The sequence below is a fragment of the Lagenorhynchus albirostris genome, chromosome 20 (assembly GCF_949774975.1).
Source record: "Lagenorhynchus albirostris chromosome 20, mLagAlb1.1, whole genome shotgun sequence".
Lineage (NCBI taxonomy): Eukaryota > Metazoa > Chordata > Mammalia > Artiodactyla > Delphinidae > Lagenorhynchus > Lagenorhynchus albirostris.
The window spans coordinates 15,299,774-15,321,985 of NC_083114.1; the positions used below are offsets into that span (position 1 = coordinate 15,299,774).

The 22,212-nt window shown below is 35.0% G+C and overlaps 1 protein-coding gene and 1 pseudogene across 2 annotated transcripts in view; both read right to left on the reverse strand.

Annotated features, from left to right (window-relative positions):
• Positions 1 to 22,212, reverse strand: part of TAOK1 (TAO kinase 1) — a 142,824-nt gene that overhangs the window by 33,745 nt on the left and 86,867 nt on the right. The window contains exons 8-12 of one of the 2 annotated variants that reach the window (XM_060133026.1): positions 20,101 to 20,214; positions 17,373 to 17,464; positions 5,978 to 6,071; positions 4,350 to 4,431; positions 1,717 to 1,884 (exon numbers count right to left, since the gene is read on the reverse strand). In XM_060133026.1, the coding sequence (XP_059989009.1) occupies positions 1,717 to 1,884; positions 4,350 to 4,431; positions 5,978 to 6,071; positions 17,373 to 17,464; positions 20,101 to 20,214 (550 nt within the window). Of the gene's footprint in view, positions 1 to 1,716; positions 1,885 to 4,349; positions 4,432 to 5,977; positions 6,072 to 17,372; positions 17,465 to 20,100; positions 20,215 to 22,212 lie in introns of those variants that run through there. The other variant, XM_060133027.1, reaches the window with a different exon arrangement.
• On the reverse strand, positions 13,178 to 14,063 carry LOC132511352 (lysine-rich coiled-coil protein 1-like; annotated as a pseudogene).

The following is a 22,212-nucleotide window of genomic DNA, read 5'->3' on the forward strand; positions in this document are numbered from 1 at the left end:
AAAATAAGCAAATAAAAATGACCAACAGGTAAATAACAAAAACCAAACCAACTGTGTGAAAAAGGCAGTTTATCAGTTTTGGGTTATTTCCAAAGTACAGCATTTTCTCTAAATTGTTTGACACTTTTTGAAATTCATTTTTACCACACATCTCATGGGTTATATAGAGAGATTCTGCTCATTTCTCAATGATTCCCATCGTTAAAAGAAGCTTTACTATGTATGCCAATGTGCACTATGAAGGGACTGGATTTAAAGAACACAAAACCCTTTTTTCCCACCTGGGATCTTACACGGGAATTCCGTGTCGGTCCAGTGGTTAGGATTCTGCGCTTCCAAGAAACAAAAGACAAGCCCCAACCTTTAAAAAAAAAAATCCTAGAAACAACTCCTTTTAGTTGTTATTTTTTTGTTGAAGCCTTTTGAAGTGTATTTTTCTTTCTTATTTAAAATATAGTCTCTAGCCTATCCTTCTACCACCAAATAATTTAATTCCTATTTTTCTGTAAATTAAAAATTATGTATTACATATATATTTAATCACAATCACAAGAATGTTTTTGTGAAGTAACCAGGCAAGCCATGGTATCTGGGTACCAACATTACAATAGTCTTACCATACCAAAATTCTATAAGATATGCAGAATTTAATAAATATGGACACATGGTATATATAGAGGAACTTTTCTTATGTCTCTAGCCTAACAGAGATGCTGTTATAGATTAAACTACATGAGAATCTTATTAATTTCACAACTTTACTTTACCACAACTTTGTTTCATATATCTAGAATAACCCAAAACAATTTTCAAAAGACTATCAAAAGAACTAAAAAATAAAACAAAAATACCCAAAACTGTAGGTTAATAAAATCTTGCATTTTATAGTTCATTAATTACGTAGCACTATTAAAAATAAAAGTAATTAACTGCTGCTCCTAGTTTCAGAATGCAAAGTGATCTCTCTCACTGGAAAACAGAAAAAACAAATCAAAGCTCTGGAATTCTGACAGAAGCAAAGAAGAAAACTGAAAATATTTACAGTAAAAAAGATAGCTTTATATGTATATTTCCATGTGAGAAAGTTCTGTAACATATCCATTGCAAATTTATATTTCCATTCTCCCTAAAAGGCAACAGGGAAAGAACTTGACCTTAAGAGTGACAGCTATTTGAATTTGAACCCATATGGCTCTACCTACAGTGAGTTAACCACTGACCCTTGCTTTTACTCATTTGTAAAATGAGTATTTTAGAACTGCGTAGATGGAATCAAAGTATGCAGAACTGAAAAGAAGTGTCCCTGGAAGAATGCTTGGTAACTTTCTAATGACTTGTGAGTGAGTACTGTCAACTTCCAGAGTCTATAGTTTCAAATACTTTCAAAAGCATGTCCCACACAACTGGACAAGCAGGCAAAAAAAAGGGTTCAGTGTCCAAGATATTTGAGAGGGACCAGATTAAACAAAGTTGAACCAGTTTCTTTAATACAAGACTTCTCAGAGCTTTACTATGTATGCCAATGTGCACTATGAAGGGACTGGATTTAAAGAACACAAAACCCTTTTTTCCCACCTGGGATCTTACAGGACCAGTGTTAAGAAAACACAACCTGAGAACCACTGATGTAAGAGATTCGTGATGTAAAAGACAAGTTGCATAAGTAAAGAAGCCAATGAAGAGAGCTCAATATTTGCATCATTTCTAAATTATTACCTCTTCTTCTTCCTGTGCTTCTACTGCTGGTCCATTATGTGCCTCCTGGAAAAGGAGTTTCTTCATCTTTCGATACTGCAGATTGTCCAGCTCCCTTACTGCATCCTTTGTCCTCTGAATAAGATCTATTAACACCGTTTCAGGGCGCTCCCGAAGAACAAACATGTGCTGGATAAGAGAATGTAAAAGTCAAGTTGAAATCTATATATTTTTCAGTTAGTACAAATGTACCCCTTCTTAGACCCTAGAGATACTATCCTGAATAATCATGATAGATAACGCATATAATCTATAGCTATTTAATTCTATTACATTTCTGACATCTTATATTTATGAAACTGTCATTTACATATATTCACTCTCTGCCTACGTAACTACCCCCGTACATTTTATAAAAACTTTGCACATCATACTTTTGTTGGTCAACTGAAAATGCAGAGTTGAAATGATAAAAGGGTTTAATTAAACACTAAGAGGTAAGTCCAGTTAGAGCCCTAAACAAAGGCTAAATAAAGGTTTACATATTCTTATAACTGTTGATTTCACAGAAAAGGCACGTCAGTTCTGAGTTTTATTAGGTTTCAACAGAAATGCATTTACTGATGGTGAATTATGTAATATAAACCTGGATATTATGGTTTTCTTTGTATGTTGCATAAACAATACTCTTCATAAAACACTAGCAGTTGATTAAAAGCCATTATATTATTAGTGATTTTTACCACTAACATTTAATAAAGCTTAACGTTATCAAATAAAGTAGAAAGAACAATTCCAACTTTAGAATATCACTGCTACATTTTGATACCTTTCTTTTCAGAAATTTTCTATGTATAGACTTTTGTTTTGTAGATAGTTAGTATATAGATTGCAGAAAGATACCTTCTGTCCTTGAGTTCATGAGATACCCTTGAATTTTTGTAACACTTTTACGTCCTTTGTTAGCCAAATTTATTTCTTCTCTATGCAGAGTCCTAACTATATCATATTTGATTCTACTTTCACTATCATAAGTATTGTTATTTCAAACTCATAAACATGATGCCTACAGAATATTTCATCAAATCTTTATGCCATAATTATTTAAACATTACCCTAATTCTGGACAGTTTATTTTCAACTTTTAATTCTGAGATAAATAGCTTCATATGTAAAAAACACCTTTTTTCTATTAATTTTTTTCTTTATGATGGATTGTGAAAGAAATGTCATTAGGCCAAAGGGAAAGAAGCACTTGATAGCTACTTCTTATCGTTTCCAATAAGGCTGTGCCAATACACACTATGGACCAGGTAAATGAATACTATATACAGACTTGGGACCTAATCACCAAATACCAAATACCTAGGCCTGGTGGGTTGGGTTATACCCAAAGAGCTTCTTTCACCTATATTAGACAAGTGTAAGAAGCAAATCACATTCTTCCTTTTTCCTAAGCCTTAGCTTGGTATGTACCCCTATTTACAATATTCAGTCTTCTTACCCAAAAATAATATATTTAGAAATATTTCTAAGTTTGACAGTTTTCTACATATAGATCTTGCTTATTTTTCACTAATATAATTCCTAGCTTTACTAAATCTTTTGTTGCTATTGTGAGTACCAATTTATTCAAGCTTTCATTTCTGACGGTATGAGTGCGCTTACTGCCTAAAATTCCCCAAGCATTACTGAAACTTTATACTGCTCTTCTACATGCTAAAGTTGCAAATAATACTATTGAATATATATAAGATCCTTTCAATTTCTTTGTATCTTTAATTGATGTGCGTTGGTGAAAATAAACTGAATCCCTCTGAAATTCTAAAACATTCATATAAAAATAGGCTACTTAAATTTTAGAGTGAAAAATCAACAAGATTTCTTAGGGTCACAAAGAGAATCAAATCTACTTACTATTGCTTTATGTAGATGTTTTAAGAACTATATTAAGTTCAACAATACTATTACTGCTATTAATAAGACAGTCAACTGCCAAATGAAATAAAATTTTTGAGAACAGGAAGCATATACCAATCATTTATTTAAATTAGGCAATGAAAGTTAGTGAAAACTGAATAGAATTTACATGATTTAAAAAATATTTTCATTGCTAAGTTAGAAAAATGTATTTCCAAAAAGGATAAATGATATCCATTTTAACAGTTTCTTTTAAAATCTCTTTCCTCCCACAATATTTTTGTAAATATACTACATGTCATTTCTTTCTTTCATATTATTTTAATACAGGACAGAAAAATACATAAAGTATGGTAGATATAAAAATTAGATCCAAAGTTAAACTACGCTTTACCAACTTTGAAATATGATATTGTTCCACATGAATTAAAATTTGTAATTATAACTCATGAATATATTATTGCACATATAAAAATTTAGCCATTTGGTACTATTTTGGATATTTAACTATATCCAAAATAACTATCCAGACACAGTAAAAACAATCAATTTTCAAAAAATAAATGAAAAAATTTAGCATCTAAGAAGAGTCTCAAGAGAGAACAGTATACAAAATTAGCATTTTAATTAAAAACTAGTAGAGAATACTTAATACTGATGCAGAATCAAAGAAAAATAAAACACATTCTTAAATAATTTCTTAGGGGTAGAAAACAGAGTATAATTGAACTGACCTTTAAAAGTTCCTCTGATGTAGGGCGATCTTGAGGGATTTTCTGGAGGCAAGAATCTACAAAGTTGCGAAAATAATCAGACCTATTGTAAAGGAAAGTATCAAGTGAACATATTGCTATTTCCTTTAAAAACATCCACAAAACAAGGCATGTGCCTACTGGTGGGAGGGGGGATGGAAAAGAAATGATAAAAAAAGGAGATACTATATACATTTCATATATATCTATGAAAAGTTATCTAAAGCAACCAATGAATCTTCACCATTTTCCGAAGATAAATTTGCACAGATTATTTTAAAATTCTGCTCCCACATTTAAAATATCATAACTCATTCTATATTGAGGGAAAATTAGAAAAGCCAATATTTTCCTTTTAGCATTCAAATCTAAGATAACTTTATTTTTTTTTCCTTTCTATAAGCCACCTTTCTTTCTTCTTTGCCCCCTGGATCATCTTCTGTATAGAGTGATTCAGAATATCACTCCATTTGCTTTGAAGGGAGCATTTTGTATACCTAAGTATTTGATGTCCTAGAGCAAATGGATAAAACTTCCATTAAATCCAGAAAACCAATTGAGATATTTTTTTAAAACATCAGAAGTCTTAACACATTATTATTATATAGTGTTACTGATGAGAGTTCAATGAGTAAGCCAGTAATAATTTCTCCATCGATGTTTGTAATATTCAAAGAAGACCTTAAGTTCTTTACAAGCAAAAAAGGAACTCTTTTTTTGAATCCCCAACGTATCAATTGAACACAGTGTGAAGACAGTCTGTGTTCAATATATTTATTACTTATATGTACCATAATACTAAAGTCTGAGCCAAAAGATTCCTTCTATGTATATCTACAAAAGTACTAAGAACTATGAATGTGTGTTAATTAATCCTTAAAAAATAAAGTATTGCTAACTTATGCATCTACCTTTTTAAAAATATTTATTAAATATGCTACATATACCCCTGGAATTTTTCAAATGCTAGATACACCTGAGGAATTAATTTCCCAGTAAAATTTTCTGATAAAAATCCTCATTTTCTAAAACTGTCAATCAGTTCTCCATAAACTTTTTTACATGAATGAATGTAATTTTATCACAACAAGGAAGCACTAGAAGAAAAAAAACATTAAGCAGTCTGAATAACAAATGTCATAATAACAATTAGAATGATTCCAAAGTTATGAATTATCTGGTAATTCTGATAAATCAAACCATTTTACCTATGTCTTATACTATATAAATTATAAACCATTCTCCAACTGAACTTCACTACAGGTTGTGGCAATCTATATTTTAGTTATAAAATATTATGTTTAAATCATGCTATTTATTATATAATCAGGGTTATGTATGTTCCTAAAGTTCAAAAAACTAAATATAATTTTTTTGTGAAAAGCAAATACTTTTTGTTTCCATGTGGCATCATCTATCCTTTGTTTCTGAACTAAGTTATATATATGCTAAGAAAGCAGACATAATAAAGGATAAACATGATATAACCTATTTTAATATCTTTTCAGGTAATACATTTTACCTAATTGAAATGAAATCACTTTGATAACATTATGAAAAAGCATTTAATTTATACAATGTCGAGTAATATATCTCTTAGCAATACTCACCATTCATTAGACTGTAGTGTAGGGGATTCATTTTGGGCTATGTGATATAAGGCACTCATTGCATTCATATTAAATAAAGGAGGCTTCCTTTCCGCTGTAAAAGAAAGAAAACTTTCCTGTTAAAATATGTGCCTGTTATACAGGGACATACAAGTATTGTTAAAGTTTTTTTGTTTTTGTTTTTGTTTTGAAATAATTTTAAACTTAGCAAAAAAAATTTCAAGTAGAGTTCAAAGAACTTTTTCAAGTGAGTCAATGTACAGTAAATTGCTGGCATGATGCCCCACCCTTCCTAAATACTTTAGTGTATATTTCCTAAACATATTCTCATACTAAAAAACCATAACACAGCCATTAAACCGACCATTAATACTGATACATGACTATCATCTAAATCCTCAAAACCCATTCAAGTTTCAATCGAGTATCCCGATAATGTCCTCTGTAGCAAAAGCGTCCTTTGGTCATTTGCATCCTTCAAGGAAATTATCTATTTTATCTAACTTGTTAAATTTATTAACAAAGTTGTTCATAGTATTTCCTTATAATTCCTTCCTTCCTTCCTTCCTCCTTCCCTCCCTCCCTTCCTCCCTCCCTCCTTTCTTGTCTTTATTTTTTGGCTGCGTTGGGTCTTAGTTGCGTCACAGGGCCGGGGGGGGTGGGGGGGTGGGGTGGGGTGTCTTCGTTAAAGCGTGAGGGATCTTTCATTGCCGCATGGGCTCTTCGTTGTGGTGTGCAGGCTTCTCTCTAGTTGTGGCATTTGTGCTTTCTCTCTCTAGTTGTGGTGTGCGGGGGCTCTGTAGTTTGTGGCACGCGGGCTCTCTCGTTGAGGTGTGCGAGCTCAGTAGTTGTCACGCATGGGTTTTAGTTGCCCCCACGGCATGTGGGATCATCGAACCTGCGTCCCCTGCACTGGAAGGTGGATTCTTTACCACTGGACCACCAGGGAAGTCCCTATAATTCTTTTAATACCTGTAAAATCTGTAGTGATGTCACCTCTTATTCCTGATATTGTGTCTTCTCTCTTCTTTTCCTGATCAATCTGGCTAGTGGTTTACCAATTTTATTAATTTTCTCAAACAACTAGCTTTTGGTTTCACTGATTTCTCTATTGCTTCTCTGCTTTCTATTTAACTGATTTCTGCTTTGATATTTTATTCTCTTTCTTCTGCTTATTTTGGGTTGAATTTCCTCTTCTTTTTCCAGTCTCTTAAGGTGAGCTGAAGTCATGACCTTGACAATTTTGAAGTATAAAAGACTCTTGAATATCCCTCAATTTGGGTTGGTCCTAATAATTAAATTTGGGCTATACAACTTTGGCAGGAATATCACAGAAGTAAATGTTATATTTTTCTAATTTATTCTATAAGATGATGTATGATTTCAAATGGTTTCATTATTGATGGTGTTCACTTTGATCACTTACGGTGGTGTCTACCAGGCTTCTTCACAGTAGTTTCTCTTTTTGTCTTTGTAATTAATAAGTATTTTGTGAGAAGGTACTTATATAAATATCCTGTTTTTCATAAAACTTTCATTTTATTCTTTATTATATGGACTTGCAGACTTCTATTTATTTAATAAGTTATAACCTGCTATTATCATTTATTTTGATGTTCAAACTGCCTCACATTTGAGCATTAAGAACCTTTTTATGATGGCTTCTATTTTTTTCACGTGGCCCCATCACTCCTTGATCCTTCCTTGCTTTCTGGCACACTAAGATGTTCCAGGAGCACCTTGTACTTTCCCCACTCCAAGAAACTATGGCAACGGATGTACTCACTGCTACTGAGGTGTCACTGTTCTTAGATCCTCTCAGTGGATAGAGTTAGGGCATACATGCACATTAAATATCTATATTTGTTTATTGAAAACAATTGAGTTCACCATAATATCACAAATCCAACCCAATACCATAGTATTTATTCCAGCTTATCCTCTTCCCATGATTTGTAATACCCCTCTCTGACAATGAAAAACCTCACTCTCATTATCTTTAATATATTTTCTTATTTGATAAATTTCCCCTGTATGTAACCAGCTGATTTTTGTGTATGATATAAGATAGTGGTCCATTTTCTTTTCTTTTCGTTTTTTGGCCATGTCATGTGGCTTGCAGGATCTTATTTCCCCAACCAGGAAATTGAACCCGTGCCATGGCAGTGAAAGTGCTGAGTCCTAACCACTGGACCACCAGGGAATTCCTGATACTGGTCCATTTTCACTCTTTGCATGTGGTTTTCCAGTTTTCCCAATACCATTTACTGAAGAGACTGTCCTTTCCCCATAGTCTATACTTGACCTGTTGCTGTAAATTAATTAACCATATAGGCATGGGTTTATTTCTGGGCTCTCTATCCTGTTCCATTGATCTATGTGTTTGTCTTATGCCAATATCATACTGTTTTGATTACTAAAGTTTTCTAATACAGTTCAAAACAGAAGTATGATGCCTCCAGCTTTCTTCTTCTTTATCAAGATTGCTTTTGCTATTCAGCGTCTTCTGTGATTCCATACAAAGTTTAGGATTGTTAGTTTTATTTCTGTGAAAAATGCCATTGGAATTTTGATGGAGATGGCACTGAATCTGTAGACTGCTTTGGATAATATGGACATTTTAACAATATTTATTCTTCCAATCCATGAGCACAAAATATCTTCCCATTTATTTGTGTTCTTTTCAATTTCTCTCATAAAAGTCTTATAGTTTTCAGTTTACAGGTCTTTAACCTTCTCAGTTAAATTTATTCCTAGGTATTTTATTCTTTTTGATATGATTGTAAATGGGATTGTTCTCTTAATTTCTCTTTCTTATAGTTTGTTATTAGTGTACAGAAATACAACTGATTTTTGTATACTGATTTTGTACCCTGCAACTTGACTGAACTTGTTTATTAGTTCTAACAGTTTGCTGGTGGAATCTTCAGGGTTTTCTGTATATAATACCATGTCATCTTCAAATAGCGACAGTTTTACTTCTTCCTTTCTGATCTGGATGTCTTTTATTTCTTCTTCTTGCCTATCTGGACTTCCAATAAAAGTGGCAAGAGTGGGCATCCTTTTCTTGTTCCTGATCTCAGAGGAAAATATCTTAGCTTTTCACTGTTGAGTATGATGTTAGCTTTGAGCTTGTCATATATGGTCTTTATTATGTTGAGGTATGTTTCCTCTATACCCACTTTGTTGTGAATTTTTATCATAAATGGATGCTGAATTCCGTCAAAAGCTTTTTCTGCATCTACTGAGATGATCATATGATTTTTATCCTTCATTTTGTTAAAGTGATGTACCACACTGATTGATTTGTGCATTTTGAACCATCCTTACATGCTTGGAATAAATACCACTTTATCATGGGGTATGATCCTTTTACTGTATTGTTGAATACTGTTTGTTACTACTTTGTTGAGGATTTTTGCATCTATGTTCATCAGGGATATTGGCGTGTAATTTTCTTTTCTTATAGTGTCCTTGTCTGGTTTTGGTATCAGAGTAATGCTGACCTTGTAAAATAAGTTTGGTAGTGTTTCCTCCTCTTCTGTTTTTTGGAAGAATTTGAGAATGACTGGTATTAATTCTTCTTTAAATGTTTGGTAAAATTCACCAGTGAAGCCATTGGGTCCTGGACTTCTGTTTGTTGGGAGGTTTTTGGTTACTGATTCAATCTCCTTACTAATAATCAGTCTGTTTAGATTTTCTGTTTCTTCATGATTCAGTATTGGTACATTGAATATTTCCAGGAATTTGTCCATTTCTGTTAGGTTGCTCAATTTGTTGATGTATAACTGTTCATAGTAGTTTCTTGTGATTCTTTAGTATTTCTGTGTTATCAGATATAATGTCTCCTTCATCTCTTATTTTATTTGAGTTCTCTTTCTTTTATGGAAAGTCTATCTAAAGATTTGTCTATTTTGTTTATCTTTTTTAAAAAAAACCCAGCTCTTAAGTTTCACTGTTCTTTTCTATTGTCTTTTTAGTCTCTATTTCACTTATTTCTGCTCTGATCTTTATTTCCTTCCTTCTACTAACTTAGGACTTAGCTTGTTCTTTTTTTACTAATTCCTTGAGGTGGAAAGTTAGGTTGTTTATTTGAGATTGTTCTTATTTATTAAAGTAGGTATTTATCACTATGAGCTTCCCTGTTAGAACTGCCTTTTTTAATCATTTAAAAAAATTTTATTGGAGTATAGTTAATTTACAATGTTGTGTTAGTTTGAAGTGTAGAGCAAAGTGAATTTGTTATACATATATGTATATCCACTCCCTCTCTCTCTCGTTTTTTTTTTCTTTAGATTCTTTTCCCATATAGACCATTGCAGAGTATTGAGTAAAGTTCCTTATGCTATACAGCAGGTTCTCATTAGTTATCTAGAACTGCTTTTGCTGCATCCCATGTTTCGCTGTTTTTTTTTTTTTGAAATCCCATTTATTACTTTGATTTTCCATTGTCCCTTAGTGGTTTTTTTGGGGGGCTGCATCGGGTCTTAGTTACAGCATGTGGGATCTTCGTTGCAGTGCACGGGCTTCTCTCTAGTTGCAGTGGCACGCGGGCTTCTCTCTAGTTGTGGTGTGCGAGTTTTCTCTCTCTAGTTGTGGTGCATGGGCTCCAGAGTGTGTGGGCTCTGTAGATTGCAGCACATGGGCTCTTTCGTTGAGGCACGTGAGCTCAGTAGTTGTGGTGTGCGGGCTTAGTTGCCCCGAGGCATGTGGGACCTCAGTTCCCTGACCAGGGATCAAACCGGCGTCCCCTGCAACTGGAAGGAGGGTTCTTCACCACTGGACCACGAAGGAAGTCCCTGCTTAATCCCATATGTTTTAGTATGTTGTACTTCTATTTTCATTTGTCTTGAGATATTTTTTGATTTCTTCTTTGACCCACTGAGTGCTCAGTACCATCTTGTTTACTCTCCATGTATCTGTGAATATTCCAGTTTTCTCCTTATAATTGATTTCAAGTTTCGTACGACTGTGGTTGGAAAGGAAGTTTGATGCGATGTTAATAATTAAAAAAAAAACTTAAAAAAAAATTTTTTTGGCTGCGTTGGGTCTTCATTGCTGCGTGTGGGCTTTTCTCTCTAGTTGCGGTGAGCGGGGGCTACTCTTCATTGTGGTGTGCGGGCTTCTCACTGCGGTGGCTTCTCTTGTTGCAGAGCACAGGCTCTAGGCGTGCGGGCTTCAGCAGTTGTGGCACGTGGGCTCAGTAGTTGTGGCTCATGGGCTCTAGAGCACAGGCTCAGTAGTTGCGGCGCATGGGCTTAGTTGCTCCGCAGCATGTGGGATCTTCCTGCCCAGGGATCTTACCCACGTCCCCTGCATTGGAAAGTGGATTCTTTACCACTGGACCATCAGGGAAGTCCCAGGTATTTTCATTTGTCTTGAGATATTTTTCGATTTCTTCTTTGACCCATTGAGTGTTCAGTACTGTTTTGTTTAATCTCCATATATCTGTGAATGTTCCAGTTTTCTTCTTATAACTGATTTCAAGTTTCATACGATTGTGGTTGGGAAAGAAGTTTGATGTGATTTTAATCTTCTTAAATTTATTAAGACTTGTTTTGTGGCCTAACATAAGATCTATCCTGGAGAACATTCCGTATGCGCTTAAGAAATACGTGTATTCTGTTGCTTTGAGATGAAATGTTCTGTGTGTGTCTGTTAAGTCCATTTGGTCTAATGTGTCATTTAAGGTCAATGTCACATATTGACTTTTTGTCTGTGATCTAGTCACTGATGAACACGGGGTATTAAAGTCCCCTACTATTATTGTATTGCTGTCGATTTCTCCCTTTAGGTCTGTTTATGTTGTTTTATATATTTAGGTGATCTTATGTTGGGTGCATAAATATTTACAAAAGGTATATTCTCTTGCTGAACGGACTTCTTTAATCATTATGTAATGCCTTTCTTTGTCTTTTATTACAGTCTTTTTTTAAGTCTATTTTGTCTGACAAAACTATAGCTACCCTAGCTTTCTTTTGGTTTCCATTTATATGGAATATCTTTTTCCATTCCTCACTTTCAGTCTCTATGTGCCCTTATATCTGAAGTGACTCTCTTGTAGGCAACATACAGATGGGTTTTGTTTTTTTATCCATTTATTCATTCCATTTCTTTTGATTGGAGAATTTAGTTCACTTACAATTAAAGTAATTATTGATAAATATATGTACTCATTGCCATTTTGTTAATCGGTTTCTGGCTGTTTCATAATTCCTTTGTTCCTTTCTTCTCCTCTCACTCTCTTCCTTTGTGAACTGATGACTATCTTTAGTGTTAAGTTTGGATTCCTTTCTCTATATCTTTTGTGTATCTACTAGAGGTTTTGCTTTGTGATTGATATGAAGCTTACAAAATATATAAAACAACATATTTATAATAGTCTATTTTAAGTTGATAACAACTTAAGTTTAAAAAAAGCTCTACACAGGGCTTCCCTGGTGGCGCAGTGGTTGAGAGTCCGCCTGCCGATGCAGGGGACGCGGGTTCGTGCCGCGCTCCGGGAAGATCCCACATGCCGCGGAGCGGCTGGGCCCATGAGCCATGGCTGCTGAGCCTGCGAGTCCGGAGCCTGTGCTCCGCGACGGGAGAGGCCACAACAGTGAGAGGCCCACGTACTGCAAAAAAAAAAAGAAAAAAAAAAAAAGCTCTACATTTTTACTCCCCACCACCATGTTTTATCTTTTGTTTGTTGGTTTTGATTTATGTACTTTTTTGTAGAAATTAGAACTTTATTATATTATAAACATTTCCAGAATATAAACTCATTTTGTATCAAGACTTTTTGAAACGTTTAAAACTGTATGTAACTTAAGCTTATTATATAATGTATGTCATTTTCCACTTTCCAATCTAGAAAATAGACTGCAAGTTAGATCTAATGAAGAAAAAAAAAATCAATGTAAGCTGCTTCACAGAGAAAACTAATGAATATAAAAACACCCACCCCAAACTAACACCCAATCAAGAAATAGATTCTATAAAGCCTATTAATCCTCCAATTTAAAATAAATGACCTCCCAAGGGAAAAATACTTCCACCATCATAGCAATTTGATGAATAAAAGCAGAGCCACCCTCATTAAGGGAAATTACATTATGTATAAGAAAAATGTAGTAATGATTTTAGGAGCAGAAAAGTAATTTCCATTTTGGAGAGCAAGCACACTAAATGTTTTCTGTTCACTTAGCCTTTGTACCTGTTCACATGAAAAGAGCGATATGAACATAAACATCATAAAACCAAGCTCCTTAACTATTTCTTCAGTTTAACCTCAGGAGAACCAATGCAAGAGCTTCAAAATCCAAGGGCAGACTGGTCCCAAAGCATCTCCTCTTCTGTCCTTTCTTTCCCTTGTTCCTTTTTCTCTTTTCTACGCTTATGTTCCTCTTTCTTAGAGGCTACACCTCAGCTTTTTTTCTCCTTTCGGTTCTTAAGCTTTTCTGTACTGACTCTGACTGTTTCCACCTCTGTTTCTTTGGATGCTCTTGTGTTTGTCTAAATCTATTTCCTCATAAGCTTTCTTCCTCTTATGCTTGGACCACTCCTCCTCTGGTTTTTCCTGGCCTTCCTCTGGGTATCTTTCTCTCTTCTGATGTATCTGTTTATAACTAGCTTGGCACTGTTTTCTGAGGAGAGGTGCCTGTAAACTCCAGATCGTACACTGTATGAGCCACAGTTTTACTCTTGTTGACTAAAGTTCAGGGATACTGGTTTTCCTGAGAAACAGTCCCTGGTGAATTGACAGTAGTTCAGGGAGTCCAGTCTCAGCCTGCTGTCATGAGCTGGTAGTCACTGAGGTAACCGCTTCTCCACTGCTTGTGAAATATTGCACGGTCTTCGGTAGGTCTGGACGGGTTCATAAGGGAGTCTTTGATCAAACATTCTACACCTGGGTCTAGAATTAACCTCTTATTTGTATCCACAGGTTTCCAAATAATCCTCTCTCACCTTTCTGAAACAAGTCTTTGGCTCTAAGCCTCTGGCTTTCTGCACTTTGATATAATCTTCAAGTTCATCTTGAAAAGAGTCAGATGTCTTCCTTGAATACTTCATTAGGTTGACAAAGGATTCTGCTTATCAGGTTGAGAACTTGGTGGAAAAATTTGATCATATTCACCCATTAATTGCTTCAGTTTTTTAGCACGAACTTTCCCCAAATAGTGAGACTGTGCAACAACTGAGGAGCTAAAAACCATGATGTAGAGATTAAAAAATCTATTTTTGTCCAATACTTCACTCCCATTCACCTCATAATGTGAAATCCATTGTGATTCAAATTATGGCACTATTCCTTATAAGCCTTTTATAAAAGGTATCTGTAAAAAGTTCATTCTTTGCTCATTCAATGTGGTATCTTCTCTGAGGCAGGGGTGGCCATCTACAACTACCATCTCCCTCTCCGCCAATGCCAGCTGGTGGATAGGCCAAGGTGGAGGAGGCGGAGAGGCAGGGACAACCGCTGCCTCTGCCGCCACCGAGCAAGCGTGGTGGGAGCAGGAGGTGGAGACCGGACTTCCTGAGAGGAAGTCGCCACCACCACCAGTGGCTGAATGGACAGCACCACCACAAGGCCGCCATAGCTGCAAGGTGCACCACTGATTTATATTTTTGATGTCACAGTTTACATCTTTCTATCCTGTGCACACATTAACAAATTACTGTAGTTATATTTATTTTGATTTATTTTCCTTTTACTCCTTTTAAAGTTCTGAAATTTTACATCCTCAATATATACTTTTTTTTTTTTTTTTTTTTTGCGGTACGCGGGCCTCTCACTGCTGCGGCCTCTCCCGTCGCGGAGCACAGGCTCCGGATGCACAGGTTCAGCGGCCATGGCTCACGGGCCCAGCCGCTCCGCGGCATGTGGGATCTTCCCGGAGCGGGGCACGAACCCACGTCCCCTGCATCGGCAGGTGGACTCTCAACCGCTGCGCCACCAGGGAAGCCCTATATACTTTTATAATCAGAAAAAAGTGGTAAATTTATTTTTATAAACACGATTGTACAATCATTCCTGAAAACAACAAACCAGGGATCTTTTCCATCAGATTAACTGTAATCAAACATATAAACTCACCTATGAAAAATCCTGCACTTTAAGATTTCTTGGTCATAGGACATAACCAAGCTATGAGAAAACAGTTTGCTTTAATTCACTATCTTTAACTATTTTAAAGTAAAAGCATGTAACAGATTTAGTTCCCAAGACTACAAATCTAATTTGCATGCCTATAGACCTGTACTGTCTAACAGGGTACCCCCTAGCCACATGTGACTATTTATATGTAAACTTATTGAAATGAAATACAATTTTAAGGGACTTCCCTGGTGGTCCAGTGGTTAAGACTCGGAGCTCCCAATGCAGGGGGCCCGGGTTTGATCCCTGGTCAGGGAACTAGTTCCTGCATGCCAGAACTAAAAGATCCTGCATGCCACAACTAAAGATACCGCATGCCACAACTAAAGATTCCGCATGCCGCAACGAAGATCCCACACGTGGAAACAAGGAGCCTGCATGCCACAACTAAGACCCAGCACAACCAACTAAATAAATAAATATTTTAAAAAAAAAGAAAAATACAATTTTAAGTTCAGTTCCTCAGTTACATTAGCCACATTTCAAGTGCTCAAAAGGCATGGAGACACAGAACATTTCTACCAATGCAGAGTTTTATTTGCTTGTGCTCCTCTAGACCTTTCCCTTGGAACCCAAAGCAGGCTTAAAATATAGTTCCTGAACTTAGAACAACTTCATAATTCAAAACATTTGTAAGTAAAATTTTTTAAAGTGATTATGAAAGACTATTTATAAAAGTTGAAGATGCCAAATGTATGCCTAAAACTCTAAGAATTTCTTTAAGACATCTCACTCATTTGAAATTATCCAAAGGCAGTCACATCTTCTGAAGTTGCTTTATTATATAAGCATAAAAACTCTCACTGTAAAGTAATTCTATCTTGTGAACTACAATAAAAAGAAGCTAGAAAAGTCTGGAAAAAAGAAACCATTTCACAGAAACTGCAGAGTTTAGAGAGGTTTCTTTCCGAGCAGTACAATTAGCCAATGAATACTTTCTAATCAGATAAATACTAAAATATATCAATGATATCTAACAGGACCATTAATGCAATTTCGCTATCACCAAGGGGCACATATATGCATCACCAGCATAAGAGTGTAAAAATAACCCATGGGCAGAATATATTAACCAGCTTTTTTACATTTATACCCAGGTTTCTTAAGAAAGTAATTAGGATCTACCAGTAGGAAGAAGAATCAAGAGAAAAAGAATTTAAGACACTTAAGGATACTTTCAAATGGAAGAAACATTTTGCAAACCTCAAACTGAGATGAAGAGATCAGAGGAGAATGGCATTATGGTAATCGCCAAATCTCTATTTACTGCTGTTATCAAACTTTAAAATAAATATGATTTGTCAAAATTACACATGGATTTTTTTTTTTTTGCAGTACACAGGCCTCTCACTGTTCTGGCCTCTCCCGTTGCGGAGCACAGGCTCCAGAGGCGCAGGCTCAGCAGCCATGGCTCACGGGCCCAGCCGCTCCACGGCATGTGGGATCTTCCCAGACCGGGGCACAAACCCGTGTCCCCTGCATCGGCAGGCGGACTCTCAACCACTGCGCCACCAGGGAAGCCCTACACATGGATTTTTACTTTAATGTGTTGTTTTCAATTCTTGGTCACTCCCAGAATGGTTCAATTAAATATTCTTGTTTTTAAATAAAGTTTAATGGAATGCTCTTATAAGAAGGAAAAAAGAAAAGGATATTGGGCTTGTGGGGGGAAGCCTGGGGAATCAAGAGCAAGAGGATGGCCATCATCTTCAGTTACAGTGACAGTTCAATTACCCACCTGGCTCACTTACATTGGGAATGTTAGTGAAGTTATGGTGGTCCGCTGCTTTAAGCATAGTTCAATTTATGGGCAACAGAATGTGTGCATAAAATTAAACTACTACAATATGTATGCAGCCTGACAGCTAATTCTTAAATCTAACTCAAAGTAGTAAGTATCCTAGGTAAAGGTAAGTAACTCATAAATGCTTCAGAGACCATCTATAGATGGTAAATCTACTAATCACATACATATTCCAAGTGTTTAACAAATACTCATTAATAATAAGACATAGATACCTCAAATTTAATTAATACTATAGTGGAAATTATTTTAGACCTAATTTAACAGAGCAAATACAATATACCTAAGCTAATATATATAAAAATTACCAGATAACCAAAATGAAAACTATGTAATAAACATATTGCTCCCCTTAGCAACCAACATAAAAAATAAAAAGCTGTAATTTGGTATAGAAATTGAGGTAAAACTTTGATCAAAATTTACTACATAGTAATAAAGAACATGCTTACCTAGTTCAATACACGTTATACCAAGAGACCATACATCTACTTTTCCATCATACTGTCCTTCATCCATGGCTAAAATTACTTCTGGGGCCATCCTAAAAAATAAAGTGTCATTTAAATTAAAGTTAAAAAAATGTATACTATTCTTTTAAAATGTAATGACTATCTACATGGAGAACACCTGGTGTGAATTCCAGGCAATATATCTGGACATTAAGAATTTTTATAATATGAAATAAATGTATTACAGGTTGTGAGGTAAATATTTACCTTTGCATATACAGTGTGAGACTCATTCTCACCATGTGTCATGATCATATAACAGCATCCTAAAGGAAGGATGCCCTAGAGGAGGGCTGTATTCTGCATCCGTTCAAGTCTGCAAATTCTAATACTGTATAGCCTTTAGGCCAGTGATTCTCAAACACTTTGGTCTCAGGATTCCATCTAATTTTTGCTTGAAAGATGGAATTTTACCATTGGCATTGAATACCATCAGTTGTTTCCCTTGAAATGACAAACTCACTCCATTTATTTCAGGAAGTACCTATCACAATATCCAACGCTGAATAAGCATAGCTTGTCAGCCTTTCTTTCAAATTAGAATAGTGTCCCATGATAAAAGTGGTTAGGGCAGCTCACAACTAAAACAATCACAAAATTATCAACTTTATAACCAACCAACGATGGTGTCTTGGTGATAAAATGAAACACAGGACTTCCCTGGCAGTCCAGTGGTTAAGACTCCACGCTTCCATTCATTGCAGCGGGGGTGGCAGGTTCGATCCCTCGTCGGGGAGATCCCACATGCCACTTGGCGCAGCCAAAAAAACACAAAAATCAAAACAAAAAACCCCCAAAAAAGCCTACAAAAAACGAAACACTAATTCACGTCTTCAACTAGAGTCTGTGGTTCTTGATGATACTTTACCTTATACTTCATATGTATTTGGTATTAAGCACAGATAGGTACTTATAACAGTTGCTGACGGCTTCAATAAGATTATTACCAGGTATCCCTGTGTGTGTGTTTGTGTGTGCGTGCACATGTGCATTTGTGTAAAGACATATAAATATGAACCTAGTTCCTCTGTTCCAAGTACACTATATACAAATTAACCAATATGTTTACTTTATTGTAAACTTTCAATTGTCAATGTGTTCTTTAAGATGCTGAAGGAAGTTTGAGAAATTATCAAGAAAAGTTAAACAAGTAATTTGTTTTTTTATTGCAGAACTTTTGAGGGCCTTTTTAATATCTAATATTCATCATTAATATCTAAAGAGGGGAAGCACTGAGAAATATTATACACTCACAGAACCCTTTTTTATGGGGGGGACTCTATCTAAACTAGGGTTTTACATAGAAATTTTTGGTCATCTAGAGCAGTGGTCTTCAAATTTTTTATTCATTTATTTACCTTCCATGAATTTATAAAAACTGTGTATCCCTTGCACACTTTTGAGTTGATATGTAAATTTTATAAATTTAATAGCTGCAAAGGATATAATACACAGTGTATGTATGTATATTGTGTACGTGCTTTAAAGATATTAAAAACTTGGAGCTGCAGAATTAGTTCATTCAATTTATTAAAAACACTGCCCTATAATCTAGTTAGCAAAATCAGTCTTCATGGTCATATCAATCAGTCAAATCAGAATCACCTTCTGCCAGAAAAAAGTCTGAATTCAATGCAAATAACATGTTTATGTGTCCCCACGACAACCATGTCAGTTATGAATTCTGCACTAGAAAAAAAGAGAAGGAAGATAATTGGGGAGAAAGAAAAAGCAAAGGGTAAAAGGAATGGAAGGCAGATGACTGGAAAGGTACAAGGACCTGCCAAGAGTTTTGTCCTGACTCTTCAATATCTGACAGATGCTACATCTTCTCAAATTGTTCCTCTGGTGTTACTTTGAGGCTTTTACACCACAGAGCAATGCATCACTGTAATATTCAGGGTGGGTTAGAAGCCTTTCTTTTATGAGGCAGGAGAAGGGAGATTTGAAAGGCAGGTGAGAAAGATGACGTAGTGGGCCTAAGACACAGCTCTCAGCATACATAGAAAAAGAGGATACATTTCAAAGTTGAAGATCTGGAAAATTATTCCCTTCAAACTTGCTGACATTAATAATGAATTATTCATGGATAAAATTAGATGATGTCTAGAATGTTTCAAAATAACTGAGGGGAGAGGAACAAAGGGAGAGGTGAGTGCATAGGGCAGGACTAGCCATGGGGATAAAGTTGCTGGGCTGAATGAATGATACGTAGGGTTCATTATACTTTTGTCTAGTGTTATATTTGAAATTCTCCATAATAAAAAATAAAAACAAAAAACCCCAGAGAACTCCAAGTCCACTACCAGTCTTTAGGTACTCCTAGTCTGAAGATCAATGATATATAGTAAATATAAATCTAAAGAAAACACACACATTTCCACTTAGCATTTCTATCTTTTCCCCACTTGAATTTTTATTGAATGTTTTCACTCCCACACCCAATATATGATGCAGATAATCATAGGAAGGAAACTGTAGGGGGGACAAATTTTAAAAATGGGGGATGTAAGGGGAGCACTCCAAATCTATATTTGAAACTAACTGTAATGCTTAAAGTTAAAATGTCCAAAATAACATAGTATTTTCAGGAGAAAGACATCTTAAAGACGCACAACCACACACAATATCAATTATGAAGATCAAATCCAGGTAAGATTATTCTTACCAATATGGCGTTCCCACAAAAGAATTGGCAGGAGATGCCATGGAAGCGGATCCAAAGTCAGCAAGTTTCACCTGGCCTGGCTCTGTCAGAAGGATATTTCCTGCTTTGATATCTCTGGATTTAAGGAACACAGAAAATTATTTCTCTTTCCTTCACTGGGTTGTGTAAAAAAATGATAAAAATCAAATAAAAATTTGTAAAACAGAGAAGGAGAAATCAAAATAATTAAGTCCTAGGATAATCTCTCAATTGGGATGAGAATTAAGATCCAAATTAGCATACAAAAAATACAGAATTCATATATAGTAACAATTTTGTAAAAGAGAAGGCAAAATAGCAGTAAAAACAAGACAGAAAATCAGGTCATTAAAGTGTATAGTCTTCATTTGAGGTCCTGTTTATTGGTACAAATAATGGTTTTAAAAATTAAATTTAAATAGCAGACCACTCCTTCATAATTTTAAGATTTCTGAGTAACCTACTTAATGTAAAAAAAAAAAAGAAAAAAAGAATTTCATGCCCCCAATTTTTAAAAAAGGATTATTCATATCATTTCCACCCTCAGGATATGAAATGAAAACAAACATATGGATAATGTAATATCCATGATCCCAGAAAATTATGGATATTTATAAAATGGGACTGTATGTCCAACGGGCACCATAACATACACTTAACCTTTCAAAAACAGAAAAACTAAGCTTCCGAGCACTTGTCAATTCTTACTATTGTAATGGACATAATACTAAATTAATCTATTTTCCTTCCATTTGTTTTTTAAAAATGAAGAGATATTTTAGGGAATTCCCTGGCAGCGCTTTTACTGCCTTGGGCCTGGGTTCAATCCTTGGTAAGGAAACTAAGATCCCACAAGCTGTGCGGTGCTAAGACCTTAGGTTATAATTCTAAATCTTCTATTCACTTACTTACTAGTATGTAAATTTCTCTTGGACCTTACAATCCTAATCTTAAAAAAAAAAAAATCACATTAACTCACAATTGACTCTACTATATAGTTTAACATGTATTGCTTGATTCACATATATAATCAAAAAATGTTAATTTCCTTCTAAAACAGGTAAAACCAATACCAATGCTAAAAATGCATTATGGAATGGCTTAATTTTACTATTCATTATCAAGGATCATCAAGGATTAATACTCAAAGCATAAAAAGTATTAAGTATCATTTATTTATCCCTATCATGGAATAAATCTGGCATTATCAGTTACCAGGAAGACAAGATCTAGGTTTAGTTCTAGTCTAAATCCACCTGGCTTTGTAAACTTTGGGAAATTAGTCACAAATTGGGGCATCAGTTTCTTCACTGGTAAAATGAAAAAAGTAAGACTATATAATCCCTAATGTCTTTTCCATTCCCCAAATTAAATGATTCTACAATTAATTTCAATTAAATGTGCACAAATCTATAAAGTGCACATACAGGCATACCTAAGAGATACTACAGGTTTGATTCCAGACTACCCTAACAAACAGAATACACAATAAAGCAAGTCATATGAATCTGTTGGTTTCTCAGTGCATATAAAAGTTATGTTTATACTGTAGGCTACTAAGTGTGCAGTAGCATTATCTCTAAAAAAACATTGTATATACCTTAATTTTAAAATATTTTACTGCTAATAAATAGCAAAACAATCATAATGGTAACATCAAAGATCAATGATCACAGATCACCATAACAAATAAAATGATGAAAAAGTTTGAAATACTGTGAGAATTACCAAAATGTGACAGAAACACAAAGTGAGCAAATGCTGTTGGAAAAATGGCACCTAGAGTCCTGCTTGACACAGGGTTGCCACAAACCTTAAATTTGTAAAAAAACGAGGTATCTGTGAAGTGCAATAAAGCAAAGCATAACAAAATGAGGTATGCCTGAACTTCGGAAAATCCAGCAACATGTGTAGACAAAGATAAAAATTATCCTAAACAAAGAGATCAAGTGTACTAGTATGTACTTTTAAACATGGACAATCTAAAACACCTCAGTTTATAAGAAATGGTTTTATTTGGCTATAACCAACAAAAATTTCAGGGTTAATAAGTGAATAATGTAACAAGCCATTTGCTTGTTAATATATAATAAT